The sequence below is a fragment of the Ursus maritimus genome, unplaced genomic scaffold (assembly GCF_017311325.1).
Source record: "Ursus maritimus isolate PB19 unplaced genomic scaffold, ASM1731132v1 scaffold_9, whole genome shotgun sequence".
In the NCBI taxonomy this organism is placed as follows: Eukaryota; Metazoa; Chordata; class Mammalia; order Carnivora; family Ursidae; genus Ursus; species Ursus maritimus.
The window spans coordinates 80269938-80288089 of record NW_024427107.1 but is presented as its reverse complement, the minus strand read 5'-3'; the positions used below and the strand labels follow the sequence as shown (position 1 = coordinate 80288089).

At 54.7% G+C, this 18152-nt stretch overlaps 1 protein-coding gene across 8 annotated transcripts in view; it reads right to left on the bottom strand.

Moving 5' to 3' along the window:
• The window catches only part of HSF1 (heat shock transcription factor 1), a 19366-nt gene extending 1220 nt beyond the window's left edge, over positions 1-18146 (bottom strand). For 2 of the 8 annotated variants that reach the window (XM_040625740.1, XM_040625742.1), the window contains exons 1-10: positions 17852-18146; positions 4198-4309; positions 3726-3862; positions 3281-3405; positions 1985-2060; positions 1850-1911; positions 1632-1728; positions 1408-1544; positions 1048-1323; positions 569-649 (exon numbers count right to left, since the gene is read on the bottom strand). In XM_040625740.1, coding sequence (XP_040481674.1) covers positions 569-649; positions 1048-1323; positions 1408-1544; positions 1632-1728; positions 1850-1911; positions 1985-2060; positions 3281-3405; positions 3726-3862; positions 4198-4309; positions 17852-17968 — 1220 coding nt within the window. In that variant the 5' untranslated portion in view covers positions 17969-18146. The remainder of the gene's footprint in view (positions 1-568; positions 650-1047; positions 1324-1407; positions 1545-1631; positions 1729-1849; positions 1912-1984; positions 2061-3280; positions 3406-3725; positions 3863-4197; positions 4310-17851) is intronic. The other 6 variants (XM_040625741.1, XM_040625743.1, XM_040625745.1 and 3 more) reach the window with 4 other exon arrangements.
• Between the last annotated feature and the right edge of the window lie 6 nt (positions 18147-18152).

Genomic DNA, 18152 nt, shown 5'->3' with positions numbered 1-18152 from the left:
GGGGGGGGGGGGGGGGGGGGGGCCAGGAGGGGTTAAGCGCTCAGGATGGGCTGGGGACAGTTTTTCAGGCTTGACAAGATCTTGCCTTTATGTCGGAAGAGTGTAGGGATGGGGAGAGGGAACTGTGCTCAGGGTATGGAGGGCCGGTCTCTGCCCTGGTGCATGCTGGGAAAGAGGCCTGGGTCTGGAGGCGGTGGCCAAGAAGGCCCTGGGCCACCTGGCGGACCTGTACCACTGGACGGGTGGCCAGGCTGGCTCTGGGAGGTGTCCGCGGGGCTCAGCCCTGCCCTGAGAGGAAGCGGGTCAGCACAGTAGCCAGGACCCTGGCCGCATGGGTGGCAGCTGCCAGGCTGGGAGGCCCAGCTCTGTCAGTCAGTGACCTGGGGCACTGGCCTGGGCCCCAGAGCCTGGGGTGGGTAGGGGGCTGCTCCCTGCCGCAGAGGGCCCAGGACGCCTGTTCACCAGGCAGGGCCAATGCTCATGGCCAGGCCAGGGTCTGGTCCGAGGCTGGGGAGGGGCCTGAGCTCTGGTGGAGCCCTCCTCCCTCCCCAGTGGGGACGGCGCTAACCCTGGCTGGACTCGGCCATGCAGAGAGGAGGGGCAGGGGAAGAGGCGGGCGACCCCAGACATCTGTGGAGCGCGAGCCAAACTGCAAGATACAAAGACAAGAGCCCCCCGATTGCAGGTGGGGGCCAGGTGGACTCCATGCCCCCCCGCCCTTGCTCGCCTGGCCTCTGGGGCAAGCCCTCTGCTGGGCAGCAGGACAGGGTAGTGGCCTGTTACAAGAAGGGGTGACCGCAGCAGCCACAGTGGCTCAGAGAGCAGGTGGGACAGGCCTGCAAGGCCACACACCCTTGGCTCCTGAGGCAATGGGGACGTGGGACAAGCAAGCTCTGAGCTCAGGGCCAGGTCTGCTGGCGCCTCCCCCAGTGACCCCTCTGCCCACAGCCTGATGACCACCCTGTACCAGCCCCTCCAGGACGGTCCTGGTAGAGGCCTGGCTGTGCTTCCAGAGGCTGCGGTGGAGGTGGGTGGGGTGGCACTCACTTGTCCAGGCAGGCTACGCTGAGGCACTTCTCAGGGGCCGAGGCAGGTGGGGGCGAGGGTGAGGGGTGGCGGCCCCCTGCATCCGTGAGGGGTGTGGCCGGGGTGGTGGGGGCAGGCTCGCTTTCCCGCAGGATGGAGTCAATGAGGGCGGTTGGGGACAAGGGTATCTCCACGACAGAGGATGGGTGTCCAGGACTGGCCTCCTCCACCCGGGGGCTCCGAGGAGGGCTGGGGGGCTCCTCCTTGACGCGTACCAGGGGGCTGCCGGACAGTGGCCTGCGCACGGGGAGTACACACGTCAGTCGCTGCCTCTGTGGGCCCCCCTTCTCCCAACGGTTGGGAGGATGACGTGGCCCCCACCTCTCGTCCACGCTTCCGCCTGGGGAGGCCAAGGGACTGCTGGGGGCCAGTTCGGTGATGTCAGAGATGATGGGTCCGGAGCTGGCAACGGCATCTGGGGAGTAGAGGCTGGAGCTGCTGTAGGCCGGGGAAGGAGCCTGCCATCAAAGGGAGGTGACCTGTGTGGCAGGAGCTGCAGCAGCGCCTGCCCTGCCCCGGCCAGCCCTGCCGCACCGTGTGCTCACCGAGTAGGGGCCCGAGCCATGGATGTGCTCCAGGGAGTACTGCCGGCCGTACTTGGGCATGGAATGTGCCGGACTGCTGTCGTTCAGCATCAGGGGGCTAAGGGGGGAGAGGCGGGGTCAGGGGCCTCCCCCGGGCCTCGGCCACCCAGGACTCAGCCAAGAGGAGACAGGGTGGCCCGGGGTCCCGTGCTGAGGAACAGGCACCCCCCACGCCTCACATTTTCCTCTTCACCCCCAGGATCCGGTTCGACTGCACCAGTGAGATGAGGAACTGGATGAGCTGTGGGCGGAAAGGCACAGTCAGTCGGGCAACGATGGGACCCAGCAGGCGCCCCCCCAGGCCCGCCGCGCACCTTGTTGACGACCTTCTGCTGCTGGGCGTGCTTCTGCCGCAGGCTGGCCACCTCCCTCCACAGGGCCTCGTTCTCACTGGAACACACCAGGCGTGGTCAGATGCCCCCGCGCCCCCCTCCCCCGCCCTGGGCAGGTGTAGGGTCTGGGGTGTGGGTGCCTGCAGGTTGCTGGGAGCCTGGCTGTAACAGGGCTGGGGTGAGACCAGGGCTTGCTGGCACCACGGCCCCTCTGTGCTCTGCCACGCCGCCGGGGAAGGACATACAGACGCCATCAGACGGGGCGTCAGTTGGGAGGGGCTCCTAAGGAAGGGGCTGGGCATGCTGGGTATACTGCGGGGTCCTGGACACACTGAGGTGGCAGACCCTTGCCCCCCCCCCCCAGCCATCTCTGCCCCCACTGAACCGTAGAGAGGAGGGAAGGCCAGAGTTGCAGTGCAGCCCAGAGGCCTATGGGGGTCATCCTATGCCTTTGGGGGGGGGGGCTCGGAGCCCCTCACCAGGCCTGGAAATGGCTCAGAGGTGACTTTAAGGGGTGGGAAGGGCCACCTGAGCACCATCTTCCCAACTGGGCGAGCAGGGCTGTGAGCAGGCCATGGCCTGCCCTTCTAATGAGCCAGCCCCCTGAACATCTCATTGACATGGAATTGACCCCCCCGGCCTCACCTTGAGAGGTACCCATGTCCTGGAAGGCCAGGTTCGCCTGGCCCCCATGTCCAGGTGTCATGTAACAGTGGCTTCTGCTGCACCCCAGTGTGAGGACAGTCAGAGTCCAGGAGCCTGTTCTATGGCACTGGAGTCATGAGGACCTGCCCCCTGAGAGGATCTGAGGCCACACAAGGCTGAGCTGAGGACAACCACCCTAGCCTATGGTTTCTGAGGTCCTCAGAGCCCCCAAGTACACAGGAAAAGGCCCAAGCCAGCTTTCCTGGGGGTCCTGGTTGAAGATGGGAGCACAGGGCTAGTTGCGTGGTAGCCAAACATGCCCCAGGAGTGGTGGGGACCAGTGGCAGAGCCAGCACCGCGAGGGCCGTGAAGACCCCCCAGTGGTTGGACCCTGTCTCCCAGGGAGTGAGCACAAGTCCAAACCTGATTCTACATTTGGAGAGCAGAAGGCTCGGGTGCCTGTGTCACCAACTGTGGGAGGCGGGGCTGGTGGGAAGAGGCCCCGGGAGGCAGTGGCCAGCTCCCAGGCCTGCCCCTCTCCTGCCTGCTCCTTCCCCAGGCTGCATCTGTGGGGCCCCCCATCCTGCCATCTGCCCGCCCAGATGCCCGCAGCACTGGCTGCATGCAACCTACTGCTTCATGGCCAGGAGTTTGGAGTCCATGCTCTCCTGCTTCCCCTTCATGAGCTGCACGTCGGTCAGCAGCTTGGTGACACTGTCCTGGCGAATCTTTATGTCCTCATTCTTCAGAGTGGATACCTGGGTTCCCAGGGGGAACGGTCACTGAGATGCCCCCCACCCCCGGGACACGGCACCAAGGCCGAGGGGCTGGCGGTCTGCAGAGCGGCCTTCACTGTGGTGGCTGATCGGGGAACAGGCCAGGGGGGTCCAAGACGCACAAGCAGGGAGGGGAGGGCCCATCAAGAAAAGGGCTTGGCGTAGCCAGGCCAGGCCAGCAGGCAGCCGCCGAGCTGCCCTCAGCGGTGGGCAGGCCCAGCAGGACAGTGAGTGGACGCTGCATCCCCGCATAGCCTGGAGGAAGGTCTGAGGAGGCAGAGAGAGGGAGGCTGGCTACTCACACTGGTCACTTTCCTCTTGATGTTCTCGAGGAGCTGCTCCTGGCCACGCAGGAAGCACGGGTGCTGGAACTCAGTGTCGTCCCTCTCTGGCTTGACCAAGCCACCCTGCTCAATGTGGACCACCTTCCGGAAGCCGTCTGCGTATGACGGGGCGGGGGCCGCTCTGCCTCAGGGCTGGGGACCAGACCCCCAACGACAGCCCGGCCGCTGCCCGCTGAGGGACATCGGGAGGGTCCCAGAGGAGGGCTTTGCCTGGCGTGGCTCTGGCTCTAAGGGAGACCCCACGTCCCCAGATGACAAGCCCTCCCCACCACATGGCTGTGTCCCGGCTGGGGCTTCACAAACGCTTCCCTGAGGACTGTGGGTTCAGGCCCGCAGGACCCTGGCCGCCCGGCTATGGGAAGCTGTGGCTCGGGGCCTCTGTGGTGGCGGCCCCGCACCCCTGCCCGCGCCGGGAGGGCTGGGTACTCACACATGTTGAGCTGCCGCACGAAGCTGGCCATGTTGTTGTGCTTGAAGTACTTGGGCAGCACCTCCTTGGCAAACTGGCCCTGGTCGAACACGTGGAAGCTGTTCCCGCTCTGCTGGGAGACACGCTGCAGAGTCACGTGCCGCCGGCGAGGGAGGCTCGCCCTGAGAGGTGGGCAGCCCACATTCCCAGCCGTGGCGGGGGGGGGGGGGGGGGGGGCGAGCCTGGTCTCTCTGCCCCTCACGGCCAGAGCGATGAGGGGCCCCATCACAGTCGGGAAGCCCTGCCCCAGCGTTCCAGAGGTTCCCCAAACACACAGCATTTCAGACCCAGTCTTCAGGGATCTTGTTTTCACTTTCATCAGCACCTTTCCCCCAAGAGCAGCTAAGACCCCAAAGTGAGGCGGCCAAGAGAAGGGGAGCCTGACTTGAGTCGCTCTGGAGGGAAACATGACTGTGTTCAGAAGCACAAGTCCGTTCCTCTGCGGGTGTCTGAGACGAGACACAGAGACCCCGACACAGTCTACACTACTCTTCCTCCATCTTCTTTCTGACCTAAATCCAGGAGCTACCAGGAGGGTCAGGGTCCTCGAGCAGAGACAGTGTGGTGAGGGGAGCCTGGGCCGGGGGAGTGTGAGTCTACAAGGGACCCTGGGCACGGCTTCCCCCCGTCAGAGAGGGCGCTAAAGGTAAGGAGCGCGAGTAGCCAGAGAGGAGCCCGGGTGCCAGATGAGAGCTGGGGGCTGGCCGGTACACGTGTGTGTGCATGTGAGAAGGAGCTCAGATGTAAGCACGTGAGGAGTGGAGGAGGTGCAGGAAGGACCTCCGAAAACTCTTCTCCAGAGCAGCGGTAAGAACACTGGCAACAATGTTAGCGTACACTTTTCCAGAACTCTGAACATCAGTCAAAGGACTACAGCAACATGGGGAGCATTTACTCGAGAACAATGGCTCGCTCGCAGTAAGATCCGAGAGTACTGCGGGCTTTTGACTTGCCCTCCTCCCACTTCCCCTCCTGCAGCCGTGAAAACCAGCAGCTGAAATCACAGAACCCAGCACCCTGGCAGCCACCGGGGTGACCACGGGGCTGGGGCTCCTTCACAGCCCCACTCCCAGAGAATTCCTATTTTATTGGTCTGACAGCTGGGAGATTCCACTTGCAAAGGTGTCTTTGCTTGATTTGACCCAAAACTCTCCCAGTATAAAAGCCTTTTCCCTGGGGATGTTTGTTGATAACACCAAGAGAGAATTCTGAAACTGTGTAGTTGGCTAAGGCAGAGGAGAACAGTTAAGGCAAAAAAAAAAAAGGCTAACCAGAAAACTTAAAAGAAAGAGCTGGGGAAATGAGATATCGAGAGAGGTTTTGAAAAGCTCCAAAATATTCCTGGGAACCAGAAGTCACATGCATGTACAGGGCTGTGTGGAGAATCAGGATAAGACCTGAACGGGCCCTAAGCTTGCACCTCTGGCTGACTTCAAGGCTCTGTCTGCATCAGCAGCAAACACAGGAAGAAGTAGAGATACCAACTGACCAGCTGAGCGCTGAAGGTGCACCCCGATACATTGAGCCCCAGCAAAGAATGGGGCAGCTATGAATTCCAGGCATTAAAGGACATTTCTGCCCCGCTTGCTACCTGACTATGACGCTAACCAAGGAAAGACCCCAGTGGGCACAAACAATGAAGACCATAAACTGTCCAGAATTCGTTCAGAAAAGTCACAAGACAAAGGAACCCCAACAACTACAAGCGATAACAACAGCCCTGGGGAAGGAGGAGAAGCTGATGTTCAGAACCTAACATGCACCACATTATATTAACTGAAAGTCCAGTTTTCAATAAAAAAGAGACATGCAAAGAAACAAGGTCCAGCCCATACACTGGAAAAAAAGCAATTAATTGAAACCATCCCTAAGGAAGCTTAGAAGTTGGATTTATTTCACAAAGACTTTAAATCGGCTATTTCAAATATGTTCAAAGACTAAAATGAAACTGCATCTAAAGAAATAAATGAAAGCATGAGAATATCTCACAGAATAAAGAATATCAATAAAGATAAAAATCATAAAAATGAACCAAATCAGAATTCTGGAGTTAGAAAGTTTAACGACTCAGACCTAAAACTCACTACATGGGCTTGAGAGCAGATCTGAGCACAGACAAGAAGGAATCAGCAAACACGAGGATAGGTCAAGACTAGCTCAAGACTGGGATTATCCAGCCTGAGAAACAGAAAGAGAAAACAGTAAAGAAAAACGGACAGAGTCTCAGAGACTGTGGATACTACAAACACCGGCTTATGCATAATGGGAGTCCCAGCAGCAGAGGAGAGGAGAGAAGGAATAATGGCTAAAAACTCCCCAAATTTGATGAAAAATGTCCAGGAAGCCAAACAAACTCCAAGCAGGATAAACTCAGAGAGACTCACATCTAGATAATTCATAATCAAACTGCAGGATGAAAAGACCCAGAGAGAATTCTGAAAGCAACAAGGTCGGACAGACTCATCATGTACAAGGGAGCCTTAGGAAGGTTAATAGCTGATTTCCCATCAGGAACCATGGAGGCCAGAAGGCAGGGGGATGACATTTAAAGGGGCTGAAAGAAAAAACCCCGTCAACCAAGAATTCTATATCCAGCACAACCACCCTTTGAAAAGGAAGGAGCAATCTCCCCTTCTGGGATGTCAACATGAGGAGCTCCACTGAACCACTCCCCAGTGAAACAAACCAAGCTTATTTAAATCATTTTTTTTTTTAAAGATTTTTATTTATTTATGTGACAGAGACAGCCAGTGAGAGAGGGAACATAGCAGGGGAGTGGGAGAGGAAGAAGCAGGCTCATAGCGGAGGAGCCCGATGTGGGACTCGATTCCGGAACGCCGGGATCACGCCCTGAGCCGAAGGCAGACGCTTAACCGCTGTGCCACCCAGGCGCCCCAAAACCAAGCTTATTTAAATCATTTAAAGTCGCTGGAAACTGTCCTAAAAGCATACAAGAAATGAAAACATTTATTCAAGAAAACCTACTGAAACTATGTAGGAAGAGTGAGCCTGAAACATCCGAGCCACCAGCTGCTCCCTCCGCACTCCAGTTCACCTTGACTGACGCTACACTCTGGGAGGGCGTGGCCAGGAAGATGGGGGCTCCTCTCCCCCGGTTCCAATCAAGGCTTACTGTATCTCACTGAGAGGGGAGGGCCACCAGCATTTCTCATCCTGTCTAGGTCAAAAGGCTAAATTCCTGGTGATTGCAACCAAGAGGTGTGGGGGGGGGGCTTCTCCGTATAATGCAGGCTGTACCCCACGGATGGCAGGCTGAGCGTACTGAGCCCGACTGCTCCCACTCCAGTTAGCATGGAGGTACAGCATGCATGCTGGGAGAGGCCACTGCCCTGCCCAGGGCCCAGAGCAGTGGCTCCGAGAGTTCCCCAGGAGAGAGGCCATCCAGAGAAAAGAGAGCTCTGAAGGTCTCCCCAAGCAAACTCACTTCATGTGAAACAAAGTGCAGGAAAGTTGAAGCCTAAGGCTGCTTTCGAAAACAGCAGCACTCTAGTCTAAGAGTAACAAGCTCGAGGGGCACCTGGGTGACTGCTCAGCGGGGAGTCTGCTTGAGATTCTCTCCCTCTCCCTCTGTCCCTCCCCAGCTCGAGCAGGCATGCACGCTCGCCTCCCCTCTGATAAATAAATCTTAAAAGAAAGAAAGAAAAACAAAAGGACAGAAACAAGCGCAACCACGCCAGCTTGTCCACACAGCAGAGACACAGCTAGGAGCCCTCCCAGGTCAGAGCAAACCTCAGCCAAACCTTACGGGCCGCCACTGCCTGAGCGTAATTGGACCAGACTGTTCCACAGTGTTCCCTGGGGCACTGCTGAGGCCGTCACAACGATCAGGCCGTAACTACCGAGCTGACAGTCTGGGTGTAATGCTCTACGAGGCAGGAAGCTCACACAGACAGCAAGGAGAGGAACCTCGCCGACATAACCTACAAGCCAGCAAACGCCCAACACGAGCACGGGGTGGCTGGGTGCGGGGTCATGCAGAGTACTGCAGTCCCTAAAACGTGCTTTTTCAACAAAATGAGACACGTAAAGCAGCAAGAAAGTATGGCTCCCGCCCAGGAGAAAAGAGAAAAACAACAGAAACGGCCTGAGAGAGACAAGGTCTCAGATCCCACCAAGACTTCAAACAACACGTTATCAATATGTTTGGAGAATTAGAGGGAATGCTAAAGGCAAGGAAGATGAGTGGCAGTGCCTCAGCAAAGGGAGAGTAACCACAGAGCTCCAAAGTACAACCGCCAAAACAAGGAATCTACTAGAATGGCTCAACAGCACATGTGAACTGGCAGAGAAAGAATCAGCAAATCTGACAACGGACTGATGGCGATCCTGAGAGCACAAGAACAGAGAGAAAACAGGAAAGAAAAACGAAAGGAGCCGCAAAAACACACGGGACAGCGTTAGCTGCACCGACACGTGTGTGGACAGAGCACCACGAGGAGAAAGGGCCGGAACAAATATTCAAAGAAACAAGGCCTGAAAACTTCCCAAATTTGCTTTTAAAAAAATCCATAAAATGGTATGCCATTCCATTTACTTAGGTCAACTTCGCTTTCTTTCATAAGTGTTTTCATAATTCTACAGTTTTGACATTAAAATCCCTGCATGTTTTACCAGTCTTCTCCTTAAGTACTCTTTTTTTTGCCCCTGAACAGTTGTAAATGATGTTTTAAAGAAACATGAATTTCCTATCTTTCATTAGAAATGCAATTGATTGGGCACCTGGCAGGTGGCTCAGTCATTTAAGCGTCTGCCTTCGGCTCAGGTCATGATCCCAGGGTCCTGGGGTTGAGTCCGCATCAGGCTCCCTGCTCAGCGGGAGTCTGCTTCTCCCTCTACTCCTCCCCCCTGCTTGTGCTCCCTCTCTCTTTCTCAAATACATAAAATCTGAAAGAAAGAAAGAAAGAAAGAAAGAAAGAAAGAAAGAAAGAAAGAAAGAAAGAAAGAAAGAAAGAAAGAAAGAAAGAAAGGTGATTGATTGGGGAACCTGGGTGACTCAGTTGGTTAAGTGACTGCATTTGGTTCAGGTCATGATCCCAGAGTGCTGGGATTGAACCCTGGGTCAGGCTCCCTGCTCAGCGGGAAGCCTGCTTCTCCCTCTCCCGCTCCCCCTGCTTGTGTTCCCTCTCTCACTGCCTCTCTCTCTGTCAAATAAATAAATAAAAAATCTTAAAAAAAAAAAAGAGACGCTCAACTGACTGAGTCACCCAGGCACCTCTTTGTTTTTTTGAAGCTATTGTAAATACTTCCATTTTCAAAAGTTCACTGCTAGTGTGTAGAAATAGAATGTTTTTGCACACTAACCTTGAATCCTGTGGCCTCACTAAACTCATTTATTCTAGTAACATTTTTTTGGGAGATTCCTTGGGACTTTGTAAGTCAATGACAATGTTTTCTTTTTTTTTTTTTTTTTTTAAAGATTTTATTTATTTATTTGACAGAGATAGAGACAGCCAGCGAGAGAGGGAACACAAGCAGGGAGAGTGGGAGAGGAAGAAGCAGGCTCATAGCGGAGGAGCCTGATGTGGGGCTCGATCCCAGAACGCCGGGATCACGCCCTGAGCCGAAGGCAGACACTTAACCGCTGTGCCACCCAGGCGCCCCAATGACAATGTTTTCTATAAACGGAGACTGTTTGACATCTTGCCTTCCAATTTTTCAGCCTCTAATTTACTTATTTGCCACATTACTTGACCAGGGGAATACACGCATTGTTAAAGAGCAGTGGTAAAGCAGACATCCTGGCCTTCTCTGCCAGCGCTGGGGAAGTACCTGCTTTGTCGCCTTCAAGTACAATGCTACTTGTAGGGTTTTGCAGGGGCTTTCAACTGGACTGAGGAATTCCCTTTCCTAGTCTGCTGAGCTTTTATCATGAAGTGGATGTTTAGTTTGCCCCATGTCTTCCTTACTCTGTGGAGATGGTCATTTGGTTTTTCTTCTCCGTCCGTATTGCTGAGGGGAGTTACACTGAGCTCGCATGCTGACCGGACCCCCATCTATGGAGCTCCCTTCCAGCCTCAGGCCTCAGAGCTGCTGAGGAGAGGTCAGCACTGGTCTGTGTCCCTTTCTGTGCAATTCTTTCTTTTTTTGGCTGCTTTTAAGGTTTTCTCTTCACCACCTATTTTTAGCAATTTGACGGTGAGATGCCCTGGTTTGTTTTTTTGTGCTTATCCTCCTTCGTGCTTTTTTGTTCTTACAAGTCTTGGATCTGTGGGTTCACAGTTTTCCAAAAAATTGGATGGCTCTGTCTAAGCATTCCCTCCTTCTTCATTCTGGAACCTCGCTTGTGTGTCAGGTTGTGTGACACTGTCCCCACGAGGCTCCGCTCCCCGTTTCCAGTCTGGTTTTCTCTGCACATCACTAGGAAGACTTTCTACAGTTACTCTGATTCAGTGATCTTTTCTTCTGCAGGATCTGATCTGCTGTTAATCCCCTGCAGTGACTTATACAAAGAAGCTTTGAAGTTTACAGTAACGTTACATTTACAGGAAAGTTGGGAAGATAGTACGAGTTCTCACACACCCACACACTATTATTAACATTGTGTACTTGTCAATAAACAGGCTTCCCCTGCGCTCTGAATGTACAGTGTTCCTAGGAAATCTTTTGTAAGCCGAAATTCATAGAGCAAAGAATTACCGTTAATTAATATGGAAAAATCCCAAAACTAATCTCTCTTAGGCTTTTCTGATACCTCAGAGCACACCTTGCAAATGGGTGCACAAACGAAGTTGAGATACACCCCAGATTGTCAGACGCAGCGCGCGGCTCTGGCAGCTTCGTGCTGAGGTGGGGAACGCAGCCCCTGAGGAAGGAGCTTGGCGGGGGCCCCTGCGCAGGGAACACGTGCTGCCTCTGCGACGGCTCGCCGCAAAGTAAACGCTGAACGCGACTTTCGCGTTTCACTTTTCAAACAATTAAAGTCCTCTCTGGATTTCTTTCGGTTAGCTAAAACAGGTGCTAATGCAGGTCTTCTGTAAAAGCAAGATGGCATAACATGAACTTTGGAAGAAGGGGGCGTATCTGCTGTTATTGACCAAAGTCCCTGTTGTATTCAGACTCCCTTAGTTTTTATCTTCTGTTCTTCTGTCCCAGGACATCATCCACGGGATTACATTCCATTTAGCTGCTATGTTTCCTTAACATTCCTCTTGGCTGGGACAGTCTCTTGGACTTTCCCAGTTTCTCTTGACCTTGAGTTTTGAGGAGTACTGGTTTGGTATTTTGTAGCATGTCCCTCAATTTGGATTTGTCCTGTGTCTTTTCCTCATGACTAGTTGAGGTTATACAAGTTTTTGGAGGAAGACCACAGAGGTTACGTGCCCTTCTTATCAGGTCATGGCAAGGACGCACACTAGGAGACCATGTCTCTCAGATGTCCCCACTGTAGTCGCCCCCCCCTTCCCACTCTGTGCTTCTCGGAAGAAAGTCACTACGTGTAGCCCACACATACACAGGAGGAGGTACGGGGCACCTCCCTGAGGGGTCTACACAACGATGTGGAACTCTCCTGCATGGGAGACCTGCTCCACTCACGTGTTATTCTCTGCCTTCATGGGTTTGCTTCACTTCTGGGGGCACTCAGAATAGTTTCACAATTGTTTCAATGTCTTTGTTGGCTAGTGCCCATCACCCCTGGGAACACTGCTGTGACTCTCCCCTTCTTTGTCATAGGACACACTCTCCTGCCAATTGGCTCATCTATTAGTTCTTTTTTTTTTTTTAAGATTTTATTTGTTTATTTGACAGAGACAGAGCCAGCAAGAGAGGGAACACAAGCAGGGGGAGTGGGAGAGGAAGAAGCAGGCTCCCAGTGGAGGAGCCCGATGTGGGGCTTGATCCCAGAACGCCGGGATCACGCCCTGAGCCGAAGGCAGACGCTTAACGACTGTGCCACCCAGGCGCCCCTCATCTATTAGTTCTGATAGGGTCCTGGACACGAGGGTCTTTATGCTGTGTCTGGGTTTTGTGGTCTTCCTCCTGAGTGTTTTGTGTGGGTCAGCCTGACCCTTTCAAGGTCTCTCTTTAAACTCAATTGCATTGCGTTTGGGGCAGACTTTCTTTCTTTTTTTTTTTTTTTTAAAGATTTTATTTATTTATGTGAGAGAGAGACAGCCAGCGAGAGAGGGAACACAGCAGGGGAGTGGGAGAGGAAGAAGCAGGCTCCCAGCCGAGGAGCCCGACATGGGACTCGATCCCGCAACGCCAGGATCACGCCCTGAGCCGAAGGCAGACGCTTAACGACTGTGCCACCCAGGCGCCCCTGGGGCAGACTTTCTTAATTCAGTCCTACTTCCAAGCTGTAGCTCTTTTGGTTTCTGCTGAATGCTCTGCGTGTTCAACATGGTTCCTCTGCTCTGGCTGGGAGAATTCAGATAACTCAGGGCCCTGTGCGAGCTCTCCTCAGTAGCTGTTCTTCTAGAGGGTTCTCAGGCTGGCTTCATAGGTCTCGGCCTACGGGCAGGTGGAGCCAGTATTCTGCTGAAGACCCAAAGGGGCTCCTGTGCAGACTCCTGGGCTTTTTTGGTGCAGCTCCCTTCTCTGGTACCACACCTTGCAAACTCTAGCTGCCTTAGCTTTTCCAAAGTCTGGGCTGTTAGTTTGAAAACCGCCTCCAGGCAGAAAGCCTGGGCACCTGTGTGGCTTACCTGCCCTTCCTGTTTTCCAATCCTGAACACTGTTCAATGGTTAAGCCCACACTGAATACGTCCTACAAACCCGACCTTAAGGGCCATCAGGAGTTTCAAAGGTTTCCTGGTGAATCCATCACAGAACACAGTGTTCCATCTCCCTGCCTCATAGTTCAAGACCCCTCCTTCTCTGCTGCCTCTGGGGAATTCCTGGAGGTGGTCTTAGCTTTTCTTTCCGTGTAATCAAAGCCTGTGACCAGAAAGACGGAAGCAGCAGGGAGAAGTGAGTGTCCAGCTGCTGGCTGGTGAGCAATTCCCTAACCCTGAGACACACTTCTTTGTTTTTTCTTTTCTTTCCTTCCTTCCTTTCTTCTTCTTTTCTTTAAGTAAACTCTACACCCAGTGTGGGGCTTGAACTCACAGCGTCGAGACCAAGAGTTGCACACTCTACCCACTGAGCCAGCCAGGTACCCTGAGATGCACTTCTTAGTAACTGCCAAGTCTGACTGTAAATTTAGAGCCTCTGCCCTTATTTTTGATGGCACTAGGAACAACCTAAAATGAATCCAAAATTCTGCAGGCATGTATGTTTTTATAGAGAGAGTTTCTGTCTTTAAGTATTTCTCAAAGGGCTCCATGACCCCAAAGGGTTAATAACCACTGTATTCCACAAGGGGGACCACCTGCACTATTTGCCCAGAACACTTTAGTCCCCCAAATGTCAATCCAAAGACTAGTCTGGTGTGATGTGCTCTGGTCTCCTGAATGTGGCTGGCTGACCACTCTCTGGGGTCCAGGATCACGGGCATTAGCAGCAGCAGGTGTGTGGCTGGAGCCATGTGGCCACAGAAGCAGAGAAACCCAGGTGCAGAGTGAGATGACAGGAGGTGTGAGGCTGGTCGAGAAAGGGAGGGTCACGTAGGTCCTCCTCCCCCACCCTAGTGTTGTCCTTATCTGAGTGTGAGACCATTTGCACCGTTATGTCCTGTTCTTCTTTCTGCTTGAGTTAGCTTTAGTGAGTTCCTGCACCACGGGCACCAACACAACCCTCCTTGTCTCTGGACACAGGTGCCCTGCACTTGGATCTCAGGCCAGGGAACATATGCAGGCTGGTGACTCTGCTCACTCTGTAGCTTCCAGGGTCAAGAAGGGAGGGGTCTGTGGTGGCAGCTGCTGTGCTGCCAGGACTGGGAAACATTTGGGGCCTGTCCTTCCTCCTCTCCCGCCTGTGAGACAGCTCCCCGCTCCTGAGAGGGAGGGGGAGGGAGGCTTGCAGCCAGAACTGCAGGCTCCAGGGCCTATGGAGTGTGAGGACTCTGGCTTAGTCCCCATGTGATACCCGATGGGAGCTCTTCGCACATTCCAGAGTGGGTCCGTCCCACTGCCCCCTTCCAGGTCCTCAAATAAAGACTTCTGAGCACACACAGGTCCTGTGGAGTCAGGTGCGCATGGCTATGCTCTGGACATCTGCCTTCCCTCTAGCCGGCCATCATGGCCCAGACCTCCAGCCCCCTTCCGAGACCCATGTGTCCCGGGCCCCTCCTCACCTCACCCCCTGGGGGGTGGCGGGAGGCCACAGCGTAGAGTCTGTTGTTTACAGGTCTCTGCCAGTCTCGTCCGTCCGTCTGTGTATGTGTATATCTCTACTGAAGGGGTGAGGGGGACTCATGTAAAAATCCAAAATACGATCCTGACGGAACACCCGCAGTGTTGGTTAGTCCCAGTGTGACTAGAGTCTAACTAAGAAAGCAGGTAGGGCCAGTGTCTTGACCCTGTGGGCATGGGTGGGGGTCTCCTGCTGCCACAAGGAAATATGGAGTGCCTGGCAAAGGCAGTCAGGGAGCAACAGCTGGTCATCCTCAGAAAGACAGTGGATTCAGGTCTGGTTTAACCAATCTCCAGCTTTCTTGGTTAAGTTTCCTGATGTCTTTGGGACTCAGCTGTCACCTCCTTGCATGGCCATGGATGGAGGAGAACTGATACACATGGCTCAGCCTCATGCTGCAGGTAAGGTCTGAGTAAGCGCGGCTGGGCTACCGTGTGGCAGCTGCAGCCGTCGGAGCCTCCAGGACCTGTAGCACGCCGCCCAGCCTGCCACTGGGGAGTGATAACCTGTGGTGCTCCTTCCGCATTTTAGCTCAACTGGCAGATCCCTAAGGGCAGGATCCAGAGGGCCTGCTGGGTCCTGCCTGCTGTCTGAGAACAAGCTCAGCAGGCTTGGAGAGGGGGGCTCACCTGGCTCTCAGTGTCGGCGGGGAGGAGTATCCCTGCCTGTCATGGGGGCTCTGGAAATGGTCCACAGCCAGCTCTGAGTGTACAGGTGCAACCAGGGCAATTCGAGTGGTCTCCCGGCCAGCTGATGACCTAACTGTAGGAAATGCTGTGCCCCCGACTCTCCATCCTGAGACCCAGCCCCTCCACAGTGACCCTCTGACCACTGGCACTCACGAGGGCCACCTGGGACGGGCCCCGGCCTTGGTGACCTCCAGTTCCTAGGTGTCTGCTCCACACAGTCCTATTAGATTCATTTCTGCTCCCAAAGAAAAGAGAACTGCACTGATCAGGCTGGGACGAGGGTGGGGTCAGAGAGGTGCCAAAGGCCAAAATTTAAGGAGCCCCCTCCCTCCAGGCCCTGGCCTCCAAGTGGCCTTAAAAATAAGTGCCTTCTTAAATTGTGCCATCAGGCACCTCCCGGCCTCACCTGGTCCTAATCCCCAGGCTAGATAGGCCTGATTCATGTACAGTCCTAGTGGGCGTGGGAGGTACAGGCCGTAGGTCAGGCAAGCTGTGGCACACCCTTCGGCTGTGCTCGTGGTGGCCAAGTTCCCTCCCCGCAGCGGGAGCTGCAGGGTCCTGCAAGACCTGTCTGGGGGGGGCAGCTGCATCTCTAAAGACCCTGCTTATCCAGCTGAGATGCCACGCCCAGTGAATCTTTAACTGTAGAGGACTTGAGGGTAAGCCAACACAGCTCTCTGGGGCAGTGACCTGTGGTCTGTCCCTCAGGCTGGGTAGAGGAAGCTCAACGCTGTCCGGACCCAGACCCACTGGCCAGAGGACTTCTGGGGCTGGACCCCTTCCCCCACTTTACTCAGCCTTGAGAGTCAGCCACCATACCTCTGACTGCCCCTTGTTCCCTAGGTCAAACGTGGTGAGTTTCTCTTGACAGAAGTGTGAGAAAACTTCCAACACAAAGGGGAAGACACCAAAAACAAAGACATGGAGCTTTCCAAGACCTCTGAGAGCCAGACTCTGGGCCATAAGTCTGCAGAAGACCCTGTGTGGACTTTTTTGGTAGAGACCACAGGTACAGGACCATCTCCTACCTCTGAGCCGGGCAGCTCTGCAGGCCCCTGCCCAGCCTGGAAAGGGTTTCCCTCCACTGCTGAGCTACTGTTTGGTTTCTGTATTCATTGTTAGTGTCAGCCCCTACCACTATGTCCTACTTGACCTGCATATAGACCAGGAAGGATCAAATACTCATGCTCCAGCCGGCTCCCCATCCCCTTTTTCCCTTACCCGATTCTTGCCCCCCACCCCATGCCAACAGGGTTCATGGGTAGCCACTGTAAGTGAAGGCTGTCACAGGCCTGACCATTCCTGTTCAGAGGACTTGCCCAGAACACAACACAGGCTGTGTGTCCTGGAGAGTAAGCTGGTGACACTTCACCCACATGCCTCACAATCTTTAAGCAGAAAAAACAAGCAGATTAAGGGGCACCCTAGCAGGTGGGATGGATCACCCTAGCAGGATTAGGCTCGGAATAACCCAGGGCATCTCTGATGCCCCTCCCCGATTGGGTTAAGAGTGTTTCCTGGAAGTTAGGGGAAGGAAAAAGAGGAAGAAGAAAGATAAAGGAAGACAGAAATGTGGGGTCACTTCCTTTGGTCAGAAAAATTCGAGGTCTGGAAAGAGGGATGGCGGTAACATGGCAGCATGTGGGAAAGCATGCTTCTCCTCTTCAGGGCCCTTGCCTGTCATCAGAGAAAACAGGTACTGCACTGAGGAATGGAGATGCCCACACATGCAAGTCACTGAAACCAACACAAGTGTCTCCATTAAGACCGCTGCATGATACCTAGTCTCTTTACTCCCAGTCTTCAGACAGAGCAGCGCTTGGGCAAACAGACAACCCAAGAGTTAACTTCAACCTAAACATTTCTTCATTCCTAACGGCTTAAGAGCATGAAAGGGAAGTGCTTAGAAAAATCTGAGAAACCCAAGAGTTTTGGCCCTCAAAAGGTCAAGCATATTTGGAGACACCCACAGGCTCTGCAGGACCAGGGTGGCCTTTCTTCAAGTCACCCATTTGCTAGCCCTGGGGTATGACTTTGGCCTTCCCCAGACACCACATAACAGGATGGGAACAGCAGATTCCCATCTTCAACTCCAGACACACTCTCCGATTTACCTCGGCAAAACCGGAGCTGTCCGGTCTTGCAGGGTCAAACCTTGTAAACAAGCCTGCTGCCAGGCAACTGAAGACAGGGACTTCAATAAAGACGCCCTGTGAGGAATGAAAAACAAAGCTGCTCTGGGGAAGCTCAGCTCTAGTATCTCTGGGCATGGGTTCGAGATCAACCTGAACTTTATGACGTTTTACTTTCTGTTTTCGTTCCTTTCCCCTTTGCACTAGAGCAACGCCCTCCAATTCACGCGCCACGTCCTAATTTTCCCCGAATAGCTGCCGACCACACCACCCTGGTAACTCATCTGAGAAGATACAGAGGGTCACCTGGGCATAATGATCGCCAGCGAGACTGGGTACTGCTCTAAGGACCGACACACTTCCGCGATTGTCCAACAGTTAGCGAAAGACCAAAGGAGAGGCCCTTCCTTCCCAGCCCAGGGACACTTGGCGTGGCAGGAGCCAACAAGAGCGAGCCCCGCACGCTTTTCCTGCGAACCCTGAGCCTCAGCTCCTGCCTCCACATCCCACCCCTCACGGGGACTGGCCCCAGCCCCTCACCGGGCTCCAGCAGATAAGCGCGTCGGTGTCCGGGTCGCTCACGAGGGTCCACAGCTTGGTCAGGAAGGCCGGGACGTTGCTGGGCCCCGCCGCGCCGGGGCCCACGGGCAGATCCATACCGGGCTAGGCGGGGAGAGGCGGAGGTGACCACCTCGAAATGGGGCCGAGGGCCGGGCTAGCGCCGCCGAAGCGACTGCTGCCGGGGCAGAGCCACCGCCGCCGCCCGCTGCGCACACACGGCCCCGCGGCCTAGCATGGCCGCAGCCATCTTGCGACGGGCGCGCTCCCGCCGGCGCCGCCC